This window comes from Gopherus flavomarginatus, chromosome 7, assembly GCF_025201925.1.
Source record: "Gopherus flavomarginatus isolate rGopFla2 chromosome 7, rGopFla2.mat.asm, whole genome shotgun sequence".
Taxonomy (NCBI): Eukaryota; Metazoa; Chordata; order Testudines; family Testudinidae; genus Gopherus; species Gopherus flavomarginatus.
The window spans coordinates 70,906,026-70,932,214 of record NC_066623.1 but is presented as its reverse complement, the minus strand read 5'-3'; the positions used below and the strand labels follow the sequence as shown (position 1 = coordinate 70,932,214).

Genomic DNA, 26,189 nt, shown 5'->3' with positions numbered 1-26,189 from the left:
CTTGTTTAAGTGGTTGGCCTCAAATTTGGCCATCCAGATGGAGGCAGTCAAGGAGACCTCCCGCAGCCTGCTGGAAATAGTAGTAGAGGTGGACCACTCAAAAGTGTCTCTGCCACTCAATAAGGCTAGCATGCATGGTCAACAAGTATAATAAGCCTCCCCTGGTGAAGCTGCCACTGCCCCACCACCAGATGCCTGGGTTGTGGAAGCCCCGGCTGGGCTCTTCCTCTTCCTCTCCCTGCTCTGCCCCATCCTCAAGGCCCCCACTGCCCTCTGCTACCTGGTGAGTCCTTCCTTGCTCAGCTCCTCCACTCCACATCCATCCAGAGATCCCTGCTGCTCACCACATCCTTCCTCTTCTCCACCCTCCTACCCGCAAGACCCACCCTGCCCACCATATCCCTCCTAACCCCCTCTCCCACAAGGGTGCCCATCGCTCACTGCATCCCTCGTCTACCACCAATGAGAGGGAAAGAAAAGAGCCTCTGGGGACAGTGCCTAAAGCAAAAGATTCAAAAGTTGGATTTATATGGGAGAAAGATTTATTTGATGGAGCGGTTGCAGCTTAGAATTGTGACCCAGGAGCTGCTGCTGGGTCAATACGACTTTAATATATGGGATACCGTGCACAAGTTTAAGGTCCCTCAGGAGGTCCAACAAACCCTCTAAGACCTTCCCTTTGAAGGATCTTTACTCTTCACAAAGCAAACTGTTTGCTAAACTCCATGGGCTTAAGGACTCCAGGGTAACTCTTAAATCATGGGATTATATACCCCAGCATCTTCTAGGAGGCATTACAAACCCCACCAGCCCACCCAGTACTTTGCCTCACCAACCTGTCAGGAGCTGAACAGAAGAAGGAGCAGAAGGTTTAAGCATAGGCCACTTCAACCTCCGTTCACCTCCAGGTTGATGTCTGCCACTCCTACACACTCAGGAACCTCCAAGAAGACCTTTCAATGAGGCAATCGAGGTCACTGTACTGGTCTCCATGATGTTGGATCCAGTTTCCCCTTTTTTTTTCCTAACCACCTGTCACACTTCATCAGTGCGTGGTCCTGAATCACCATGGACCCCTGGGTATTAAGTATGATGGAAGTGAGATTCATTTCATTTCTATTCCTCCTTGCTACCCCTCTCCCAAACTCCCTTCATGAACAATTTTTGGTCCAGGAAGTCCAAATCCCTCTGTCATGCTGTCTGATATATAGCTCACAACTGAGAGTGCCAATCTTAGGTCAGACTAACAGGGAAGATACCTCAAACTGATGGTATATTCTATAATTTGATTTTACCAAACTAGTAACAAGCATACACTCCTGGATTATTATATTAACCATACCATGGAGCCACAGATGATCCCCTTAAGATCTCCAGTGCATCTTGCCACTCAGACAAATGACTTTGAGGTAAAAGGTTATTAAAACCAAAAATCATCTCATGCTAGGTTCTTCCAGCTCTAGAGGGTTGATCACTCATCCCCGGTCAGTGGACGTTTCAGATCTCACACAAAAAACAATGCTGACAGCCAATTTCTTTAGTAAGCTAAACTAAAGATTTATTAGTTAAGGAAAAGAAATCAGAGTTATTGAGAAGTTAAAGCAGGTAAATATATATAACAAGTGAGTCAAAGTTTGGAAGTCCAGTTGATAGCAGAGATGTAATGTCTGCTAGTTTCCATAAGTCTCTTGGGTTACCCAATATGGCTTTGGGGACTTCTGTATATTTGCCCAGAATTCCTCCAGTCAGAATTAATCAATCCAGAGATGCAGAATCCAGGATTCCTTCTTATAGCTGAAAACAGTCTGGCACATATCTACAGCACAGCATGAGCTTTTGGTTTGTTGACTAAATGCAGACTAAGTTTGTGGACCTCCCATTGTTGAACATAAAGACCCATGCTTTAAGCTAGCATGTTTCTTCACTCACAGTTCTGATGCTTCCATCCCATTAGATGGGCAATTATACATCATGCATTTAGTGATAGCCGTTCAGATAATCTTTCATTAGTTCACAGGAACAAAGAGAGCCAGAAACAATCCTTCATTAGTTTTCATGCAGTTTACACATCAAACGTCTTAATACTAACACACACTTTAATCTAGGGTTAATTAAATAAGGGACAGACATAATGTAAGGTGATAGCAATCAGCAGGTTTACAGATAAGTGAGCACAATAACATTAGCATTTCACTAGCGTTCATGCATTTAGAGCAAATGTAATTGCAAGGCGTAAGCCATATACATGTTATTGGAATAACATTCCCTTTTGCTCTATTTTAACAAGTAAATGGGCCCGTGTCTTTGATTTGAGCTGGCTCCTGGGTAGGCAGCAACACATCCTCCTCCAGGTGGAAACTGTAAAAGAGGTCCCACAGAATTTAAGAGGGAAAGGGTTCTATTCTAGTTATTTCCCATGTGATTTTTCATCATCTGAGATCTTAGGCTCTTTATGAATCTCAAAATATTCTGGTTCCACTGTTGCAGAAGCAAGTGTTTACATTCCAGGATAGTTTTTTCAGGGTACGTCTATGCTGTGGGCTGGAGGTGTGATTCCCAGCTTGAGGAGGCATACCCATGTTAGCTCTAACTGAGCTAGTGTGTTAAAAAGAGAGTGTAGCTGTGGTGGAGTGAGCAGTGGATGGGAGCAGACACCCCAAGTTCATGCCTATGCTTTCATATAGGCACACACTTAGGGTGGTTAACCACTTCTCCCCATGCACACAGCGTTAGCTTGATTAATGCTAATACAAGTATTTCTCCTTGAGCTGGGAATCACATCCCAGCTCAAAGTGTAGATGAGTTGGCTCCCTCTCATGGCCATGGTGCCATGCTATTCTCCCTCTTCCAGGCCTTTTTACAGAGACTTCTCACATTTGCTTGTCCAGTCATGACCCATACAGGGGTTTGGGTTTATTCAGACAATAATTCAAAAGTAAAACTCAGATTCCCCAAATCTGTCCCAAGACATGGCTCTTTCCTCAGGGCCTGGGTGAGGAAAAGGGCTCCTTCATCTAGTCCTTTTTAAAAAATGAAACCTTACAGAGTGACCCACCTGGGGTTCAGATTGCAACTGTCCTGCCCAGCACTGACTACCCTGTAGACTTCTCAGAGTCAGCTTCTTCAAACTGCCTCAGCTCTCTTATAAGGAACCAGCTGCTTGCGATTTCCTCCTCCAGCCAGTGTGTCTCTGGTTAGCTCATTCAGCAAGCCTGCTCCAGGCTTCAAGCCTACTGCAGGCAGCTGGTTCAATCCCTTTGCTCTCTCTCACACATACCCTTAGGGTTTAGGGTAAATCTTAGTTATATTGTAATTACAGAATAAGATATCTGCATATTTATCAACTGTAATCTTAGCTATTGATCCATTTTGTGCTTTTACTTATATTATCTTATTGTTATGTATTAACATGTTTGCCACAGCCTTGTGTTAACAAGCGTTGCTAATAGAAGGAGTGAAGTAACTTAAGTGAACAAATCCCAGCTAGGATATCAGTATTGGCTGTGGAGAGAAGTCAACTAATCATATTTTGTTAACTAAAAAAAAAACTATCCTACAATATAAATACATGCTACTGTAACCATATAATCAATGCAGAAACAGTATTTTCAATACAAAACAGTGGAGCAATAATTTTCAGACTGTGCTTTATGGCTTACCTGTCATTAATTAAATGCAATTATTCAGCCCTGCACCCAGCAGATGCCCTGCTAAGAAGTTGCCCATTGTAGTCATTTCCCCCCTTCTTTCTCTTGTCATTTGTATATATAAAGACAACAAACTATCTGTCATACTGACCCCATGCAGTATATTCAAGTAGCTGTTTTTGCACTCAGCATGTTCAATAGAACTTTACTTGACCTTGATAAAATGGCCATGGGTATCTGGTCCTCAGTCTGAGCATTCTTGTCCCGGTGTAAAATGGTGAAGTGCCTTCCTGACAACTAATGTAGCCTGCCTGGAAACAGACTGGACACTTACATCTGACCCAACGAGTTCCAATCTATGAGCAACTATTCAAAAAGGGTCCCCTCCCCAACAACACAAAGGTAATAATTAGTTACAAATGCGCTACACAACCTTCAGAGAGTGGCAATGAAACTGCAAAAATACTCATTATAAATGTGAAATACAAACTGTGTAAAGAGCTTCTTGAGGTGCACATTCTTTCAAGAGTGCCTTGTAAATAGGAGGAGTTGCAGGAAAAGTAATTCAAGTTTAATATGAACATTTACAAAATAAACGCAAATTCAAAAAATGACACAACCTTGCATCAACGTAAGACAAATGACTTGCCAAGCAGAGAAGCAAAGGTACCTCCAAGTAGAAAATTATATTGGGACAGTAAGGGTGTTATGCACATAAAGTTGCATATGATGGGATTCTGCACAAAGGACTCTGTGACATCATACTACACAGCATGAGGTCAGAAATGCTAGCCATAATCCTCAGTGCCCATGTAGGTATTGAGAATTGTAAGTACAGTGCCCAAAATCCTATTTTGACCAGGCACGGATGTTGCTATCAAAGATAACTTGTCCAAATGTAAAATCTGCAATCAGTACAGAAAGAAATAACAAAAGAAGTCACTGAACCCACATGAAATTCCTGATTGCTGTTGGATCCAAAGATGAATATCCTGTCACTTTACAGGGTCAACATCTCCTGATTTTAGTGGCCACTGTTATAGACTCTAATATCCTACACTGAGATTATATCCTTCCAGTCAACAAAAGCTGAACACATTTTCCTTTCGAGCTTGTCAACACCTTATTTGGTTTAGCCAGTAGGATCATTTAAGAGGATGATGTGATTTGTTAATAGCCAGTCAATGAATAAGAACAGCAATTTGTTTAATATGCATCAAAATTGATAATTGCACAACCAAGTCATCCATATTCTTCACAATTCCCATCAGTAGCTATCAGGGTCTATTTCCAATTCCCTATTTTTGAAGTATTAACTTTCTAAAGGCCCATCTATGAACTTAATACGATATCAGTACAGTCTCTGTTGCTCAAGTTCCTCCCACAGGGCCTGGGTGTACTGCTTCCATTGTCCTCCAAGACTCTGTGGACTGGGGAGTAAAGATCTGGGCATAGGATCCAGACTCAGAGCCCACGTACTGGAACTTCTTACATTCTCTACTGTGATTTCTATGAAAAACTTTGTTATGAGAATTCTTGGGAAATATTTTCATTCCTTGAGTAATTTGGTGTTCAAGAAAGTTGCCAAATAAAAAGCATATCAAAATGAAGTCATGTTCATGAGATGAGATTCCTCTGTATTCACTTGACTCTGGGAGCTGGGGCTTTAAAAATACCCCACATATCGCTAGAGATCTATCATGAGAGTTGGCAACATGTGTGTGTGTATATAGGTTTACATATACATTGTGAGAGACCCAGACAAGTGGTGTACAGGAGTCTGGTAGAGGGCAAATATACTGGTCACTGGATGAATAGTTTTCTGTTCCCTGACTGACTAGAGTAGGGGCTGCACTAGAGTAATCAGGAACCTGCTAGAACCAATTAAAGCAGACAGGCTGATTAGAACACCTGCAGCCAATCAAGGCAGGCTAATCAGGGCACCTGGGTTTAAAAAGGAGCTCACTTCAATTTGTGGTGGGTGTGTGAGGAGCTGGGAGCAAGAGGTGTAAGGGAGAGCTGCTGGAAGACTGAGAAGTACAAGCCTTATCAGACATCAGGAGGAAGGTCCTGTGGTGAGGATGAAGAAGGTGTTGGGAGGAGGCCATGGGGAAGTAGCCCAGGGAATTGTAGCTGTCATGCAGCTGTTACAGGAGGCACTATAGACAGCTGCAATCCACAGGGCCCTGGGCTGGAACCCGGAGTAGAGGGCGGGCCCAGGTTCCCCCCAAACCTCCCAACTCCTGATCTGACACAGGAAGAGTTGACCCGGACTGTGGATTCCACCAGAGAGGAAGATCTGAGGTGAACAAATCCACCAATAAGCACAGGACCCACCAAGGTAGAGGAGGAACTTTGTCACAACATTTATATTAATATGTTGAAAAAACTTTTATTTTGCTTGTCAGCAATGCAAATTTTATAGTTGTAGTTAGAAATACATTTAACCTATAGCTTGAGTAAGCTATTAACTGTGATTCTCCACTATCTTGCATCTTACATGGCACTTGACACCGTGCAGAGAGAGTACACAGCAGAATGGCCATGTTTTGCATTCTCTTTTCACAGAGCAGTTAAATAGCTGCACAAGGTGCAGGACAGTGAGGAATCAGGTTCTATCATTTTCTTTTTTTCTTGTTTTTCTCTAGCACCATATAGCCTCACAAAACAGGGACTGGAGGCCAAAAAATCTGCTTCTGTCCAGTGGCCGAAGACACATGCACAGTTAATTCAGAGTGAGCACACGCTGGACTTTGTGTAGTGAAGGATATATCCTCACAACCCCTTCAGTCAGGAAGTGTGTTACTGGGCACATAGATTTGCCTTCATGCATCTCTGGTAAATCTGCACTGTATTTTGATAATTCAGTTTCTCAGTTTTATTTGATCTCTTGTGTACAGTCATTTGTGTGCTTGTATTGCATTGTGTTCTAATTTGGACTAAACACCTGCCCTTTCCATTAGAGATAATCACTCATGAGGCTTTATATAAAACTGTGAGGAAACTTCATAATATTGCTTTAAAAGAAAGTTGCAGTTACAAAGTGAAGCACTCAAAGGACTGGAAATGTCAAAGTTATATTTACCTGCATATCCTCATGGTGTGTTTGAGTTATGATACCATCTTTACTTACTTGATCATATACTCTGTTTTCCATAGGGCTCTTGCCTCATTCAGGGTGAATTCAATGCTGTTCAGAGGGCCAGCATAAGGTAGGGCATAAATGCTGCATAGGCCTCATGCTGCTCCTCTGTGCAAGGATGAATTTCTCCTTCCATGAGCAGATTAAATGGTGAATGAGAATAGTTTATGTAGTGCATGAGTCAGGGTGCTCCAGACCATTGCAACAGTGCTGCAGAATATGTAGGAGAAGAAACAGAGCCCACACATTGAACACTGTGGACAAAATGAATATTAAAATGTTGCCTCAGTCAGTGTTCAGCTTTCAGTCTGAGTGAAGCTGCGTTGCTCTAGAAAAATACAGTGTGATTATGCAGTTAAAGGCCAGTCATAATGTACACACACTTATCTAGTTATTTTTTGAACTCAGTTATAGTCTGGGCCTTCATAACGCCCCCTGGCAAAGAGTTCCATGGGTTGACAGTGAAGAAATACTTCCTTGTGTTTGTTTTAAATCTGCAGCTTATTAATTTCCATTGTGTGACCCCTTGTTCTTTGTTTTATGTGAAGAAGTAAATAACATTTCATTATTCAATTTTTCCCCACAGGTCATGATTTTATAGACCTCTGTCATAGCCCCCCTTAGTCATTTATTTTCCAAGCTGAAAAGTCCTGGTCTTTTTAATTTCTCCTCATATGAAAGCTGTTCCATACCCCTAACCATTTCTTTTGCCCTTCTCTGTACTTTTTCCAAATCCAGTATATCTTTTTTTGAGGTGAGTGATCAGATCTGCACACAGTATTCAAGATGTGGGTGTACCATGGATTTATATAGAAGTAATACGATATTTTCTGTCTTATCGTATATCTCTTTCCTAATGATGCCCAACATTCTGTTAGCTTTTTTGACTGTCACTGCACATTGAGTGGATGTTTTCAGAGAGCTCTCCACAATGACACCAAGATCTCTTTCTTGAATGGTAACAGCTAATTTAGACCCCATAATTTTGTATATATAGTTAGGATTATATTTCGCCATGTGCATGACTTCACATTTATCAACATTGAATTTCATTTGCCATTTTGTTGCCCACTCTCATGAGATCCCTTTGTAATCTTTGCAATCAGCTTTGGATTTAACTATCTTGAGTAATTTTATATCATCTGCAGATCTTGAGATCTCACTGTTTACCAGATCATTTATGAATATGTTGAAGAGTACTAGTCCCAGTACAGATCCTTTGGGGACCCCGCTATTTACTTCTTTCCATTCTGATAACTGAACATCTATTTCTACTCTTTGTTTCCTATCTTTTCACTGGAGCGCCTGGCAATGCTTGCAAGATCATCTAACAATCCTTAATTTAATTTAATGACAAGCCTTTTGTTATCGAAATCACCCTATCTCAGTTTATAAACAAACTCCCTGGCCCAAGTGCGGAAGCTGAGAGCAGCATAGAACAGCTTGTCATATTCCACACGCAAGCTGTGCTGCAGTTAAGAGCTCTGTCTGGGGCTAGGGCATGCTCTGTGATCAGACCTATGGCCCAAAACTTGAAGGGGAGGGGGAGACAGGAGACCCTCACTGCTTCCCCAAATGGTGCTCCTGTTTATAGCAGCTGAGAATGAAGCCCTAAATATTTTGGTCACTGTGCCTAGCTCAGCCACAGGCACACATACATTATAGCACCTGAGGTGTCTATAAGTGGTTTCCCTAACATTGGACAAGGAGGCATTTTCCACCTGGAATACCAAAGCCCAAAAAATTACATAACTATATTTGCATAATATTATCATAATTGTCATTTTTTTCCTGTTAGAAAAAGGGAAAATGTATCCGTCCGCCTAGTATTAGAATGGAGATATAACTACTCTTTTGGAAAAAGGATACACATCTGGCTCCTATGTAGAATTCAGATGCCAAAAGTAAAAATTTTACGCACTGGAAGGACAGAACAGATCTTTCTGTGACAATGGAAATTGGACAAAAGCATCACTTTGTTTAGGTTAAAAAAAACAACGGTTTCTTAGGCTTTGAGCTTTATTTAGAGATTCACTCAACAAAACTAATCGCTTATGTAAACACGTTACTTCAGTGTGCTAACCAGGGGAGGGCGGAGGGGGTGTTACCAGGAAAACTGCTTCTTTTTCTTGTTTTAGAGCCATGTGCTATCTGGATGGAAGAAATGGAAAACCGGATGGTAGAGCTGAATGGGAGAGCAAATGAGAACATATTGCAATGAGTGTACCTAAAACATGGTGATTTTCTTGAGCTTCGCTGCAAACCAGGATATGCACTAACAACTGGTTTATCTCAACCTATTTTATTTTATTGTTATGGTGCAGTGCCATGGAAATCCAACTATCTATCCAGAATGCAAAGGTAGGTGGAAATGGGCTCTAGTGGGTATCTCAAATATCCTGCTTTCAGTAAAGGGCACTCTGCAATGATACGTGAAACAGCTGCTTCTTTGCTCTGATCATTACAATGCAGAGGGTAAATCCTTTCAGACGAGACTTGTGTTGAGCTAATTACATTTCAAGGGCTAATAGACACAGTGAGGTAGAGTCTCTGGGCTCCACTCTGATCCCCTGAATTAATTTAATAACTAAGTGGCATTTATTTGTCATACAACAATTTAAAAAATGTAAATGAGTTACTGTCTGTTACTAGGCATATCAAAGGCTATTTCAGATGTTACTGAATCCATTCACAGAATATTTAATGGCAGTACTCTGAAGCCTTCTCAGAAACAGTGTCCAGACCAGTTCAGCCCTCTCTTGACAGCACAGCTTGGATCTATAATGGGAAAACTGGGCTTGTGCCTGGAAATTCTTTTATTGCTATTGGGTATGCCAGTGCTGGGAGCACTAAAGATAGTATAGTCAGCTGCTGGGTGTAACAGTTTGTAACTACAGAATAACACAAAGTCCTTCATATTTCTATGATACCTAACAAATCCTATTAAAGAGCAACTCCTATTAAAACTGGTTGAAAAATGGAGAAGCAATTTTGGTATCTGATGCTCTTTCCATTTTGTGGGGTTTGAAATGGAGCATTTTTTCATTTTTAATTTTTTTCACAAAATATATACACTTAAATTTCAAACTTTTGAATGTTATTTTTTGCACTAAAGATAATCTTGTATTTGTAAATGTCCCTGCCTCTTGGTGGTTTGGATGTCTCCACAAAAGCAATTATCCGCATCTACTATACTCCTCAGAGGGACAAAAGGATGTAGAGGATGAGCTATAGTCCGATAACGTAAAGTAAGTAAATGTGAATAGCACTAACAGTCTTTAACCTTTGCTGGGAAGTTCCTCCAAACATGATTTACCAAAATAAACTCTGCCTCACTCCAAAATTCAAAGTGTCTGTGTCCTGATCAATGACTGATAAACAGTCAGGCTTGCACAATGCCAGCTTCCACTGGTAAATGCTATCTCTCAGGCCTGGGTTTCACTCAAGTTTTTTGCCACAACCTAACTGGCTGCCAATTAATATGAGGTAGTTGACACAGATATACAAGTCTGTCGCATCTTACACATATTTAACATGCGTGATTTCATTTTTACACAGTTGGCAAAAATGAAAAAAAGAGAAATAACAATTTTAATACTGTACCTGTAGTGTGGGCAAAATCACCCTCCATTCAACTCAATGTAATTTTGACTATACATGGCTTTCGCTTTACACACTAACCGTGTAACGGAACTCCCGCGTAAGATGAGACTTGCCTGTAAAGGGTAATGTAAACACTGCCCAAATGTTTGTTCCAGGCTCCTGGTTTATTGAATCAATTAACCTGGATTAAACCTCTAGCACAGATATAACCTCAGTGTTCTGTCCACTGCATCTGCCAGCCAGGTGCCTCCTTCTGGTGCTGCTTTTGGTGAGGGAAGAGGACTGGGGCCATGCATGTTCACCCTGAAGATCCTGTCACCTTCAGCAAGCGGATGACCCAGCAACTAGATAATCAAAAATTGTGGCATGTACAAAAGAATGGGTTGGTCATAGAGTAAAATAGTCAGGAAATGATGTGAGGGGAAACGTCTGTCATGAAAGAGGAGCGCTGGGAAATAAACAAACAATTTGTACTGTGTTCCTGGTAGAGTTTACATCTGTTATTTCTGGAATTAGATGTTGCAAGAGAAGAGGTCAGGGGTGCAACAGAAAGGGGTTATAAAGGAAGGTCAGTCTTCATTTGCTGAGGACAGGTTCCAGAGAAGAGCAGAACTCCAGGTCAGCTATTACAAGTGCTGGGTGTACTTTATCAAGCACCAACATGACTTTGCTGAGAGGTATCATCATTCAGATACTGTGGGCTTTCTATGCTAAGGGACAAGGTAAGTTGCAAAATGAATTAAAGGATCCATAGCCCCATTTTGCAAGGGTAAAACAATGACACATGGAACATAGTAACAAATGGAGGGGAGTGCATGAGAACCTTTGCAGATGGAGGGTTAGTTATGGGGCCTTCCTTTTGTGGTGTGCTAGGGACTATTCTCATGTGTCCACTGAGGTGGAGAGAGCCTCCATGCTGCCCCAAACAGTTTCTTAAAGTTTAGCTATTAGATGCAGAAGGCTAAATGATATGTAGAAAGCCAATAGCTGTGTAGCTCTCAGTTTTTCTTCTCACTTTCCTGCTGCCTTTCATCCTCTATTTCCAGGGAAACTCAATGTTAGTCATTTAAAAAAAGCTATAGCTTCACTCATTATGCGATTTTTGGTATGTTACCATGCCCCTCTTTTGCTTTGACCCATCCCTTTTGCCTTATGTCCCTCCCCTAAATTTCATTTTTGACATGTGCATTTTTGGTGCTGGCTGCCATCCTGAAAAAAAAATGTTTTTAAAACTTCTGATTCCATTTCTCCTTCCTCGAAGTAGAAGAACTGAGTGAAGCTTTGTGGCCCTTTCCACATTAAGAAGAAAAAGTTTTTATGCATTTAGTGCAATTTTAAATAGTCTAGTAATCTGGTGTACAAAGTCTTAATGACAGAGGAATACAAAAAGGTTAACATGCATGTTTTAGAAAAACATAATTTTAAGACAGTTTTTCAATAATTATTTAGAAGTATACTAATTTACAAACATCTTAGTAATGACAGAACAAAGTGTTAATATATATGTGTTAACATCCCTTCTATCATTTAGGAAAAACATTATACGCAGTTAGTTCACTTCTAAAGAATCATGCATTTTGAGAAACAAATATTTTTGTGCATTTAGAACAGTTCTAGTTCATTAAATTGTACAAAGTAAATGACAGAGAAATAAAGGAGTGTTATATAAAATCATACATTTTTAGAGAAAGTTTAGTTAGAAATGTACTAACTTAAGTCATTACATAATTAAAAAGAGCTTAGTAACAGCAGAATAGAGAAATGTTATGACATGTTAATATGCATTTTCCTCATTTTTATAGGAAAATATTTTAAGTTCAGTTAGCATATTTTTGAATAAAATCATTAAATTATAGAAAATATTAATGACAAAGGAATAAAGAAGTATTAATATATACATATAGAAAGAATTATGCATTTTTAGAAAAAAACATTATGCAGATATTACAATTCTAAATGAAGTTGATTAAACAGTTCCACAAAGGTCACAAAGTATTTAGTGACTATTTAGAAAGGCCTTAACTTCATGAAATAGGCATTTTCTTATAAAAATGCATAATTCTATATAAAGTATGTATTAACAGTTCTCCTTTGTCTCTACCTTAAGACTTTGTATAATTATTATTTTAAAATGTACTAAATACATAAAATATTTTCTCTAAAAATAAGAAATGCATGGTGAGCATATATAAAACTTCTCCTTTATTCCTTGTCATTTAGATATGGTACAATTATTTAATTTTTTTATTTAAAAACACACTAATTGAATAAAACTTTCTCTAAATGTGATTTTATACATATGTGTGTATATATGAAAAGGTATTTCATAATAAAGCCTTAAAGTCCAAGGAATAAAGGAGAAGATATATATCTTCTCCTTTATTCCTTGGACTTTAAGGCTTTATTATGAAATACTTTTTTATATGCAGTTAATATATTATATATAAGGAACACTTGATTCTGCCATTACTGTTTTTTGTTACACCTGTTTTTCCCTAAAGAAAAGATGCATGTTAGCCTTTCTTTATTCTTTGGTTATTACAACATTGTATACTTGTTTAGTAGACTTTATTTAGAATTGCACTAAATATATTAAATCTGTTCTCTTTTCAAAATGAGGAAAGAGCAAGAAACATATTTCTTTCCTATTTCTAATGCATCTAATAAGAATAAATTAAATAAAAATGAAAAACTTTTTTTCAAAATGGCCACCAGTGCCAGAAATTCACATTTCAAAAGTGAGACCTAGGGATGGGACATAAGGCAAAAGGGTCAGACCATTAAGCAGAAAGGGAGCAGAGACGCATGTCAAGTTATGATGAGTAAAGGTATAGTATTTTATTACTGATGTTAATTTTTAGCCTTGGCATTTTCAAAACTTTATCTTGTTTATCCCATCTCACTTCCCTTTCTGGGAGGAGAGGAGCAGAGAGAGAGGAAAAAGCAGTTTGTATTAGAGAATACATTTCAGATGATGACTTTGGCTTCTCTATGAATTATTTTTAAAATGCATCCAGTAAAGAGTTCTTTCTAAAGGGCACACCTACGATTTTATCAGTTATAGGGACACCAAGAGGTTTTGTGTCCTGGGATTCTTTCTTTCCTTTTCCCTTCCATTTGTGTGATATTTCTTTCTTGTATGATTTACACTCATGTATCTCTCTAGTGTTGTTTTATGTTTCATATTCCACTCCTTTGGCCTGTATTGTCCCAACTTCTATTTAACTTGTATCCTCTTACCATTATTTTACCCCCAGTCTTTCAATATGAAGAAAAGATATAGGGGTAACATCATAATTCACAATACTCTGAGACAAGTGCTGGGTGCATCAAACACCCTACATCGTAATATGGTCCTGGAGAGAGTAGGTACTGCACATGGAGGTAGTTCTCAGTTGATTGATCCACATGAGCCTTAAGAGAGGAGGAGGTGGGCCAAAGCCTCTTACTTTCTTTTCCTGTGCTAGTCAGTGCTCAAGACAGAATGGTGAGATTAGTTGGGCAGAGCTGATTGACGCAAAGGATTTCAAATTAACCTGTTTGAAAAGAAACCCAGGATCAGGTCTTGCTACTCTACCCCAAGTTAGAGTAGCAAGTTACCTATTTTGCCATTAGTTCCATACTACTAGTATAGAAGTATCATTCTGGATCAACTTTAAAGATACATCTTGTAGTATTTTGTGTTCAGTTCCAATACCAAGAGAACTTTTTTTTTTTTAATTTTCTTTTGGGATCTTTCCTGCTCTATCATAGTACATTTGATAGCACTAGTCTGTAATATTTGATCTTACAACATTTACTGTAAACCTCTGTGTATGCTTTTTATTTCTACATTACTTTTAGAGTCTGCTGGAAAGTGTGGGCACCCACCTGCTATTGATAATGGAGACGTCCTGGTCTTCCTACAGGAAGAATATGACTCAGGTTCAAGAGTGGAATACAAGTGCCAAAGTTTTTATAGAATGAAGGGATCTGCCTTTGTTCGCTGTGAGTCTGGCCAATGGACTGACCCACCGGTTTGCTTAGGTAGGTACAAATATCTACAATATGAAAGAATGTGATGAGTTATGACTGTGGTATTTTTCATATTATAGGCCCAATCCTGAAGTCACCTGTACTGGTGTAACACCAGATTAATTCCATAAATCTGAATGGAGTGACCCCCTGATTTATACCAGAGCATATGTGGGGGAGACTCACATTCTTTATAGGGACATCAGTGCAGATTTTTCCTAAAGAAAGATCGGCAAATGGCAAACACCCACACCATTATAAGTATTTAGAATGCACCCCCAAAATATGTCTTCGTTAAAACCTGCAACAACCATTATAATGAAACTAAAACATATGAGCTATAGCAGATGCTGTGAAATACACTTCACTAACTTATGGAAGACCAGGAGGAATATTGGTCACTGCTCTTCAGTACTTGAAGTAGACACGATACTGGCATGAGCAGCAGGGGATTCCACTTTTGCCCAAGGGGAACTGTAACTGGAATAAAACCAATGTAGCCTGCTCTCTCCAACCTCCATATGCTGAGAGTGAGCAGGGATGTGGTGGCTGGAGTACACTGTGGTGCAGTGATCACCAGCTGTGCAACTACCTTTGTGTGGGTCTGAAATTTATGATGAACTGATCATGTAGGCCTGTGTGTCCTGGACCTGACTTCACAGCTCAGGACTAGCCCACCACATCCCCTTTCTTTTCTGCCATGTCACCTACACAAAGGTCGGGGGAGCGGGGGTGAAGAGGACAACGGGGAGCCTGATCTGCCAGCTTCATATCATCAAAAAGTAAGTATCCTTCCACATGGATGGTATTTTGTTGGATCAATATAGCTAGATTCTGGCCCACTTGCACCAGCTGAGTGACACAAAGGGGCCAGATTGTAAAATAGAATATAATGCTGTCTCTCTCTATATATATATATTCAGCCAGCCCCAGTCTCTTCTCTGTTCTCTCTCACAATATGATCCCGGTTAGTGTGAAAGCCTCCTTCTCTAGAGCGCCTTCTTGTTCTCTCAACTGTACCATCTCCTTTTCTGTTCATATTATCTGAAAATATTTTCCTGCTTTATTTAGCTATGGTGCTACAGCAGGGCCAGGGAGAAGTGGGAGAGTGGTCGAAGAGAGATATATAAGCCCTAGGCTAATTAAGGTGTGGTCCCCTGTAGACTAGGGTAGGTTACTACAGGTTAATGGGAGCACCTATAGTTAATTAAGGCCTGTCAGGAACTTAATTAAAAAAAAACGCTGCTTCATGCAGACACTGTGGTGTAAGGAATGAGTGAGGACTGGAGTTTGGAAGTGTGTTGCTGAAGAATTGAAAGACCAGAGAACTGGAGGGCAGAGAGACTCCCTCCCCCAGTGTCCAGGACCAAAGGTAACCCTACCCAAGGGGGAAGATGGCTAGAAACCTGCAGGTGTCAACAGGGGCTGCGGCTCAGAGTGAAGAGCAAACCCAGACCCCTCCCCTGCTATCTCTCCTCTACTACCTTCCTGAGAGCAGGGGCAAAGGGTGGCGTACTTTACCCTCGCCAAGAAAAGTGCAGGACCCACCATATCAACATTGGCCATTTTGCAACACATGGTTCCAGAAGTAGGATTTCCATGCCGTGAATGTAACCCAGGCTGGGTCATGACCACCCCTTCCCCAAGATGGAGGACGTGGTCAAAGCACTGATGTAAGCCACTGCTGCCCAGCAGGAAGCTACCTGGGTCCAGGCAGCTGCCCAACAGGGAGGCCATGTGGCTGCAGCAGGAGACCAATCACCTGCTGATGAAACAAGCCACTCAAGATCAGGCCATGCTGCAGGAACTCGTGAACTAGGTAAAGGCCCTTACAGAGCTGAGCCGTGGGTATGGCGGGACGTGGACCACATGGTCCAGCTACTGTCTGCAGAAAATGACCTGGGAGGATAATGTGGAGGCATACCTCCTGGCCTTCAAGAGGAGAGCCCTGCAGGAGGCCTGGCCTCAAGACCAGTGGTCGGGCATCCTTGCCCCATTTTTTGTGAGGGGAGACCCAGAAGGCATACTATGATATGACTGCAGAGGAGGTGGCAGATTACCCCCTGCTGAAGGCAGAGATCTGGTCCAGGGTAATGATGGCCTTGCAAGCCCAGAAGTTCCATGAACGGCAGTCTTGTGAAGACAAGACATTATGGTCACAATTGTTTGACCTAATCCACCTAGTCTGGAAGTTGTTATGCCAGGGGCCTTCAGCTCTGAGAAAAATGATGGAGCTCTTCATGCTGGACTGCTATGATGGGACTACCCTTGAGCCTGAGTAGGCCAGAATGACCCCTCTATCTATGATGAACTGATCACCTTTGTGGAGAGACAACTGGCAGCCCGTGAGCTGTTTGAAACCCCAGGAGATGAAATAGGGTGTTCCAGGAAGCCATTCCCAACCCAGAGGACCCAGATCACTGAGAAATCCAAGAAAGCCATAGCTAGAAGAAGATGCACCAAGGAGCATCCCAAGGGACCTAGGCAGAGATGAAAGTAAGCCAATACAGTCCAGTATGGCCTACCGGCAAGAGCCAGTACGCCATGCCAGACCGCACCAGATTCCGTGGCTGAGATTAAAAGGGCTCAGAGCTCCTCACAGCTGCAGGAGCCCCGAGCCCTTTAAATTCCAGCTGGAGGTGTGGTGAGGATTTGAAGGGCCCAGAGCTCCACGGCGGCTGGAGTCCCAGGCCCTTTAATTTTCCCTTGAGCCCCGGGGGCTTCCAGCCACCTCTGCAGCTGGGAGCCCCAGGTTGATTTAAAGGCCCTGGGGCTCCCAGTCACAGCCTGTGCCCCAGGGCCTTTAAATCTTGAGAGGCCCCATCTCTTCTGGTTGAGGCCACGCCTCCCTTCAGGACTCCAGCAGTACCGATAAGTCCTGTAAGTTACTTTCAACCCTGGACCTAGGCGTCCAGGGCAGGAGGGCTGGGGGAATGGTTCAGAGAGCCCAAGACAGAGGGCAACCTCCAGGATGAGATATCATTGTTGCAAGTGTGGGGAATTGGGGCATATAGCAGCCTAGTACCCTAACAGGGAGGAGCCCATGCAAGGCAATCTGGGGGATTGCAGAGACCACTGTGGCCTAATCAGCCTGGTGAGGGTTGCAATGACCCCACATGAGTACACCAGGCCAGTAAAGATGAACAGTATCCCGACCAGAGTGGACTCTGGGAGTGCTGTCACTCTGGTCTCAGGGAAGTTAATGGGGCAAGACCAACTGAGCCGGGCCAAGAGCACCGGAGTGACATGTCCACAGCACAATAAACTTCTATCTCACAATCCCAATTCAGATTGACATCTCAAGGAACACTACCAAGGTAACTGCAGGGGTGGTCCCCAAGCTCCCCTACCTGACTTTCCCAGGTTCAAGAGCCTACTTCCCCCAGTGAAGTTAGAGAAGGACAGTAAACCCCAGGCAGAAAGGGAGGTGTCCATGGATGGCCCTGCCCCAATTTTTACTGGGTTTTCCCCAGAGTTATTTTCACACACACCCCCCACCCTCGGAAGTCCCAGAAATCTAGATGGGAAAGGAGGGCAGTTAAAATATTAGGAACCAGGATTTTGGCAGCAAATCAGAGAGCTGCCCTGATTGGGAGGAAGCCCGTCAGGGAAACTGCAAGGTAGCAGGGACCAGTTAAGACCCAGAGATGGCCCCCAGCATGAGCAAAAGCACTCCAAGAGAAGGAGGGGAGATCAATCCAATAGACTCAGGCCAGAATGGTCCCGCCTGCAAGTGTTTTTGGGTGGGTCCAAGCCTATGACCCACTGTATGTGAACGTGAGGGAGGAGATAATAGAGGTAAATGGCGTGCCAGTAGAAGTGAAAACTAAAGGCCAAGGCCATACTATATAATCAAGCATGATCTGTTGTACTGGGTAGTGCCAATATGGGGAAGTAGTGGAACAGTTCTTGGTGCCACAGAAGCACAGTATTAGAGTCATCTGTTTGGGGGACATTTAGGAGCAGATAAAACCCTGGATAGAGTCCTAAGGAGGTCCTACTGGTCGGGGGTACGGGCAGAAGTGCAGCGTTATTGCACCTGCTGCCCACAGTACCAGTTTCATAGTCCCCCACCCCAGTTAAGGGCCCCCTTGATACTCTGGCCTGTAACTGAAGTCTCTTTTGAAAGGATAGCCATGGGTCTAGTGGGCCCATTAGAAAGATCAGCCCAGGGCCACCGAAGCATATTCGTCATCTTGGACTATGCTACGCAGTACCCCAAAGCCAATCCTGTAAGAAACCCCACATCCAAGGAGCAATGTTATGACGTAGTAGAAAAGGAATGCCTAGCAATTAGAATCTCTGTGGCCCATTTGTGGTACTACCTACTTCGGTGGTGGTGGTTCTCTTGTGATGGAGAATCCACTAGATGCCTGGGGAACTTCTCATATTGCAAACATCCAGTATGGAAGGAGGGTAATCCCAGTCCTTTCTGTCTTGGGCCTCCTCCTTTCAGATCCTGCTCTTGAGTATGATTAAATCGCTCGACCAGGCCATCTGTTTGGGGATGATAGACCAAGGTCCGCAAGGCTTGGATGCAGAGCAGGGTACATAAGTCTTATATTACTCAACATGAAGGAAGTCCTTTGGTCTGTCAGGATCGCCTTAGGGATGCCTATTTTAGCAAAAGCCTGAACCAGTTTGTGTGAAAGCCTCCTTCTCTAGAGCTCCTCCTTGTTATCTCAACTGTACCAACTCTCCTCTTCTGTTCAAATCTTATCTGAAAATATTTCCCTGCTTTATTTAGCTATGTAAAGCATTAGGGGACAGGGTCAGTCTTAATACAGTTAGTGAATCAAATGTCCAGTGATGCATCCACATGACATACTGAAATTATATTTTTACATTTCCAGAGCCATGTACAATAACCCCAGAAGATATGGAGAAAAACAATATTGGGCTGAAATGGAGCTCGAAAACAAGATTGTACTCAGAAAGTGGAGACTTTGTTGAATTTGACTGTAAAAATGGATATGTGAAGGATCCAACATCTTCTGCATTTAGAGTACAGTGTGTGGAGGGGAAACTGTCATATCCTAAATGTAAGAGAGAAGGTAAGTAATCTCCAGTGAAACTACAATTTTGGTGAATTACCTGTCTTAATTTTTACTAGAGAATCTCAGGTTTAAAAAATATTATGGCACCATTGTGATGGGTACCATAGAAACATGTGGGAAATCATGCTTCCTGACCCAGACAGTTTGCAATCTAAATAGAGAACACAAATGATGGATTAAAGAGATTCATGGGTTACTTTGCTTGTAAGCTCTATTACTTGAGCTGGGACAATCTTCCTCTGAGATCTGGGCCTCTTTAGGTTACTAGAAGAGCAGAAAAATTTTGTAAGTGTTCTTGTCTTACCCAAGTTCTCTAGCTGGCCCAATTCCTCATTCAGATAGCTGACATCTATTATGGTTTGCACTCATTTGCTTTCCCTCTGAGGCTGACTTTTTTTTTTTCTTTTTTAGCTCCTTAAGTCAAGTCCTTGCTGCACTTCATCACTGTTAGGAAGCTCCATGTTGGGGAAAGATTTCATGATTTCCTTGAGTTACTGGGAAACCACCTATCCATGAGGATTAGTTTGCTGGCCCCCTCAATTATCTGTCTTGCCATTTTACACTGGGAGTGTTACAGCTGGGCTTCTCAATCTGCCTAGAGACTTTGTAGTTGCTGACCCAACAAATATTTTCTCTCAGACTGCAAGTCATCTCTTCACATTCAGCACTCTGTCCAAAAAAATGCTTTCACAGCTTTTCTGTGGGGCTACTCTTCCAGAGCTTTTCTTGCTGTCTACTGGCTTTCCCACAGCTTTCTGGCAACTTCTACCTCAGACATAAATGGCTTCACCAATTAATCCTCAGCTCCTGTGTGTGTTCATCGCTACAGACATGGGCAATGCAACAAAATTGAAGGAGTGTGTGAGTGGGACACAGATTTGCCTTCTTCCTGACTGTCGTCTTCCTTTCTCAGGCAGGCCACCAACACCACCACAACCAGCAGTTTAAGCGCTCTGGCCCATAAACTCCTAATCCCATCCACTCCAAATCAGTGCCTGGCGTTGTGACCTGGCACACAGGATCACAGTGCTGATCAGGTCTGGCTCAGTCAAAAAAACAATCAAGCCACAGCCCAGGTTCCCCCCACCCTGGCTTCATAGCCTATACCTAGTAACGCCCCTTGTATCAGATGAGTGACACAGAAGGGCCACACTGTAAAATCCAGTCATAGTGTCTGTGTCTTTCTCCACTCATCTGGTCCCAGCCTCCAACAGATTGTTCCTTTATACAGTATGAGTACCGTTGTTTTGAAAGCCCCCTTCTCTTGAATTCCTTCTTCAAGTAGTGTCCCAATGGGTGCTCCATTCTAGGTGCACTTGTGTCCCTGGCACCTTTGATTGGAGATTTCATGTAGCAGTGTCTGTTCAGCCTGCGCATGCATCCTGCTGTGTCTCGTGCACCACACTGTAGTTATCTAGCACTATGAGGGTGAATTGCTCTCCGTTCCTTTTCAAGCCTTTTCAAGAGTATCATTCTGCATGGGGAGTATTCTGTTGGCCAGCTATGGCTAGATTCTGGCCCATTTGCATGAGCTGAGTGACACAAATGGGCCAGATTGTAAAATATAATCTAACCTTGTCTCTCTCTCTCTCGCTATTCATCCAGCCCCGATCTCGTCTCTGTTCCTTCCCACAGTATCACCTGGATATGTGTGAAAGCTTGTTTCTCGATAATTCCTTCCTATTCTCTCAACCTTACCATCTCTCCTTTACTTTTCAAATCTTATCTGTAAATACTTCTGTTTTATTTAGTTAAGTAAAGCATTTGGTGACAAAATATGTCAATACAGTTAGTGAATCAAATTTTCAACGATAGATCCACATGTACATCTTAAATTATATTTTTCCATTTCCAGAGTTATGTATAACATTCCCAGAAGATATGGAGAAAAACAATATTGGGCTGAAATGGAGCTCAAGAACAAGACTGAATTTACAAAGTGGAGACTTTGTTGAATTTGACTGTAAAAATGGGTATGTGAGAGATCCAACATCTTCTGCCTTTAGAGTACAGTGTGTGGAGGGGAAATTGGTATATCCTAAGTGTAAGAGAATAGGTAAGTAATCTCCAATTAACCTACAATTCTTGTGAATCATCTGACTAAAACATCTGTTAAAATTTTTACCGAGGATTTCTCAGGTTTAAAATATACAATGGCACCATTGTGATGGGTGCCATAAAAACGTGTGGGAAATCATGATTCCTGACTCGAACAGCTTGCAATCTAAATAGAGAAGACAAATGGTGGGTTAAAGAGAGATAGTGGTTACTTTGCTTGTGAGCTCTATTACTTGAACTGGGACAATCTCCCTCTGACATCCGTTTCGATTACCAACAGAGCACAAAAGTTTTGTAAGTTTCCCGTCTTCTCAATTCCAGGCAGCTGAATTCCATTGTGGTCTACATTCCTTTGATTTCCCTCTTTAATTCCTTGCTGGAGTTCATCGCTACTAACAAATTTCATATTGGGGAAAACTTTACTGATGTCTCATAGTTCCTTTGAAAGCTTCTATCCACAAGAGTCAATTTACTGGTCACCCTATTGATCTGCGTAATGGGGCAATGACTCACTGGTGCGGCACCTCCTGCTGGTCATCCTGGGAATTAGCTCAATCCACTCAAGAGTGCCCTCTGCAGGCTGGTGTTTCACTTAGACCCCAGTTCCCCTTCTCGTGGGGTTCTGCCCCCCACAGTATCCCACAGTCTCTCTCTGGGTCTCCCCTCCTTGGGGAACCTCCAACCCCCTATCCCCAACTTGCCTCAGTCTTTGGCTACTGCCAGTCACCGTCTAGCCCCTGCTCACTGGAGTGGACTGCAGTGTAATTGTCACTCATCATTGGCAAGGAGGGTTTGGACCTGCTACCTCTGCCTATCCTTGGACTGCCCTCTGCAACCCCAGTATCTTTTCCAGTCTTTAGCAAGGCCTGCAGTCTGAGGGTTTTCCAGGCTGGCGCTCCCCAGTTCCTCTGGCCTTTTCCCCAGCCCTGCTCAGCAGCCAGGCCCTTCCCTCTCAACAGCTAGAGAGAGACTCTGCCATCTCCTGGCACACTGACCTTTTATAGGGCCAGCTGTGGTCTGATTGGAGCATGGCCCCATCTGTGACTGCCTCCCCAATCAGCCTAGCTTATTGGTTACCCACCACAGCTCCCACAGGGCTGTTTTAAGCCCTTCAGGGCAGGAGCAGGGTTACTGCCATGCTACAAGCCGCCTTTCTATTTCAGACTGGGAGTGTCACAGCTGGGATTCTCAAGCTGCCCACAGACTTCATATCTGCTGGCCCAACAAATATTTTAACTCAGGCTGCAAGTAATCTCTCATTCCTTCATAGGAAGCCTCCCACTATTGCTTCAATACCTTTTTGCAAAATCTCCATCTCCTGTTTTAATTTATTTTGCCCATCTTTGACTTTGCCCTTTTTGGCCTAAGCATTTTAGCCAATAGGTCTGCCTTGTTTTTGTGGAGGTAGACAGGTGTTTTCATGACACAATCCTTGTTATTTACAAAGAATGTACCAACATGCTGTTTCTCTGAACAGCAGGCTGTTTCCTTGCTCACAATATAAGCCTACTTTTACATTCACCATTCTGATCAAGGAGGTCTCTTTTGGATTTCTATCAGGCCATGCTACTAATACTTCTCTTGCTGTCTGCTGGCTCTCTGCAGCTTTCCGGCTGCTTCTTTTACCTCCCCCTGCCCCCACACCCACACACACTTCCATCATTTAATCTGCAGCCCTCCTATTATCAGTCCCCAGAGAAGCCACTCAACCAGAAATGAATGTAAGTGCTTCATTACTTAGCCTGAAGGCATTACAGTCATCTTTCATATCAACTTCACTAAGTATGTCTACACAGCCGTGTAAACCTGGTCTTGAGCTCTGGCTGAAGCCTAACCCCCCTTGCATCCACACAGCAATTACATAAACCAAGATCTCATATTTAAGGTGCCAGGACCCTGCAGTGCTAGACGGTCTGGGACCTTGTTGTGCTCAGACTCAGTAATCAAGCCCTATTGCCAGGAGTGGCACTAGAGTTGCTGGCGCCCTAGGCAGGATTTGAGGAGCGGCATCTTGTGTGCTCCCCACGGGGCGCTTGGGGAGCTTCTGGTTCCACTCCCATCCCGCCGCCGAAGAAGGACCCACCGCAGAAATGCCGCAGGCGACAGCGGCAGTCCATTGAGCTGCTCAATTGCCTGCCACTGTTTTCCACGGCACGTTGGCAGAAGGTCCTTCTTCAGCAGCGTGACTGGAGCAGAACCAGAAGCTCCCATATGCCCCATGGGGAGCGCACAAAATGCCACCCCCCAAATCCTGGCACCCTAGGCAACTGCCTAGGGTCACCTAATGGAAGCACTGACCCTGCAGGTAGTGCCATTGCCATTAAAACTAGCCATGCAGAAGAAGCATGGAAGAAGCTGATAAGGAGTCAGGATGAAACAGGATGAAGAACTCTGTTCTTCAAAAATTCCATCACTTTTCAATGCTAGTAGCTCCACAATGGATCCTGGTAAAATACAGTAATATGTATGAAATCAATCCACGGTTTTCTATCCTGCTTTTAAGTTCCACATACCATAAAAGATTTGTTTTTAATATGAACAGTAGTTGAACCACAGCAGTTCAGGAGTAACTGCAATTACATTTTAATGAGTTTGTTCCCAGTTAGTTTCTAAAGATGGCTAAAATTATCCAATGTGAATTTTAAGGACTTGTGCTGAAATCAATATTCTGTTTCTGTGAAAGGGTCATAGGGAATCTGTATGTAATAGTTGTTTCAAAAAACTTGACTTACTAAATTAATTTTCCAATACTTATTCTTTCTGACAGGTACTTCAGAATGAATAAAAAGAAGCATCAAGCAAATAATTTTAACCCAGATCTGAGGAGCAGAAGCCATTAACCAGTTTTTGTAATGTTCACACATTATGCCTGTCAGTATTTTAACCTAGATTGTCTGAATTGATACATGTAATTACTACTTGTGTCACAGTGTATATTAAACTAATCATAAAATAGTAGCAACAGATGGGCAAGAAGTTCCAAACTACAGCTTTTTTATGAAAATTGGAAAAGGAAGCTTTAAAGGAAATTGTACACATGGCTGCACGTCTTGAATTAAACACTCCCTGCTTGTTGAAACAGAAAGCAGCAGTATTTCTTTCTGGCCCAGATCAGGAACTCCTAGATTTCTCACAAAGAACCTTAATCTTGGGAAGCTTGTAGCCCAATTGCTACAACTGGAGGTTTGTTTATGGATTGAGACCATTTTGAGTTCCACCCACCCCTGAGAGCAATTGGTCATCGTTCTTTCAAATGTTTTAGTGCATGCAACCAAAATATTACACAACCATCGAACACAGTTGTATAGAAAACATTCACTTCTCTGATAATTTAAACTCTTATTTTTGTTTCTTTTTTTAAAATTAAAGAGTTGTAGATTTCATTTAGCAATTTTTTAAAAAAAATCTGTTGTTGAGCATGTTTTTTATTAACTCAACCTGAAGAAAAGTGAGAAGGAATTTTAGGATTTGTTGAAAAGCAGAGACAAAGATGAAAGCCTACAGCTCACTGAACAGCAACATGATGCTTGCAGTGGGTAGTATGTGAACAAATTGAGTATTCTTACCTTCTACTGTATGCAACAAACTAGAAATTAGACGAGTGATGTGACAGAGATGAACTTATCAAAATCCACATTCATGAGAGACAAATTAGTAAAGAGACAATGAACATTGATGGGATGCTATGTGTATAAACCACATTTTAGACCTGGGACAGCTAAAGCTGAATAATGCTTCCCCTGCATCCCTCCCCCCAACACACACATTTCTCCAAAATTGTGTGATGGCTGAAAATTTCACATTACTGCAATGGTAATGTTACTGATCTCCCTCATGGTTTTCCTACTTCTAACTTAAATACCCAGGCTTCCTAGCCAAGGGGTGGGGAGAATCAGGCACCTAACAGTAGGTCTGCATTTGAGCTTGGAGGTGTGATTCCCAGCTTGCATAGCCATATCTGCTCTAGCTGTGCTCAGGCTATCACCACACAGGCACTAGCGTAGCCTTGCTTCCCCGAATATAACTCTGCCAGACCTTCAGCCACCTACTCGACTGGCTAGCCCAAGCTATTGCTGGTGCTGCTGCTGCTTTTAGGTGTTAGGTTGGGCAGTTTTAATGTGGGTACAGCTCCACATCAAATGTACATCAAATGTAGATTCACAAAAGCCAGCATGTTGTCCAAGAAGGCACCTAAACCATCCAGTGGGAAATGCCAAGGACAAGGGTGTGGCCTAAGCCTTGCCTCTCAGTAGGAGTTGGGCACCTTTCTGTACACAGGATTCACATGGGCGCCTAACTCCAGGAGACAGTTTACCTAAGTCAGTCCTTTTTTTAAAAGCTCATACTACTAGGTAGTGATGCCATTATACCCAGGCATGCATTCATCCTGTAGGAGGAGCCTTAAGTCCAATTACTAATCTGGAGGAGGGACGTAAACTCAGGTTGCCCCTTTGATTGCCCTACAGGACGATGGCATATTCTAGCATATGTCTTTCTCAATCTCTCCTATTCATCTGTTCCACTTTGTCTAACAAATTAAGTAATTAAAATTCTCTTTAGCACAGGGACTTGAACTTAGGACTCATATCAGGTGAATCACTAACCACTGGGCCATAGAATCATTCTCAAAGGTGCTGTAGCCCCCTGACTGTTTAATTGAAAATGGAA

General features: G+C 42.4%; 1 protein-coding gene across 1 annotated transcript in view; it reads left to right on the top strand.

The window, feature by feature from the left end:
* LOC127056008 (complement factor H-like) overlaps positions 1–24,841 on the top strand; it is a 376,051-nt gene extending 351,210 nt beyond the window's left edge. The window contains exons 21-24 of the mRNA XM_050963650.1: positions 14,236–14,418; positions 19,260–19,460; positions 21,319–21,519; positions 24,289–24,841. Coding sequence (XP_050819607.1) covers positions 14,236–14,418; positions 19,260–19,460; positions 21,319–21,519; positions 24,289–24,302 — 599 coding nt within the window. The 3' untranslated portion in view covers positions 24,303–24,841. The remainder of the gene's footprint in view (positions 1–14,235; positions 14,419–19,259; positions 19,461–21,318; positions 21,520–24,288) is intronic.
* The last annotated feature ends 1,348 nt before the right edge of the window (positions 24,842–26,189 follow it).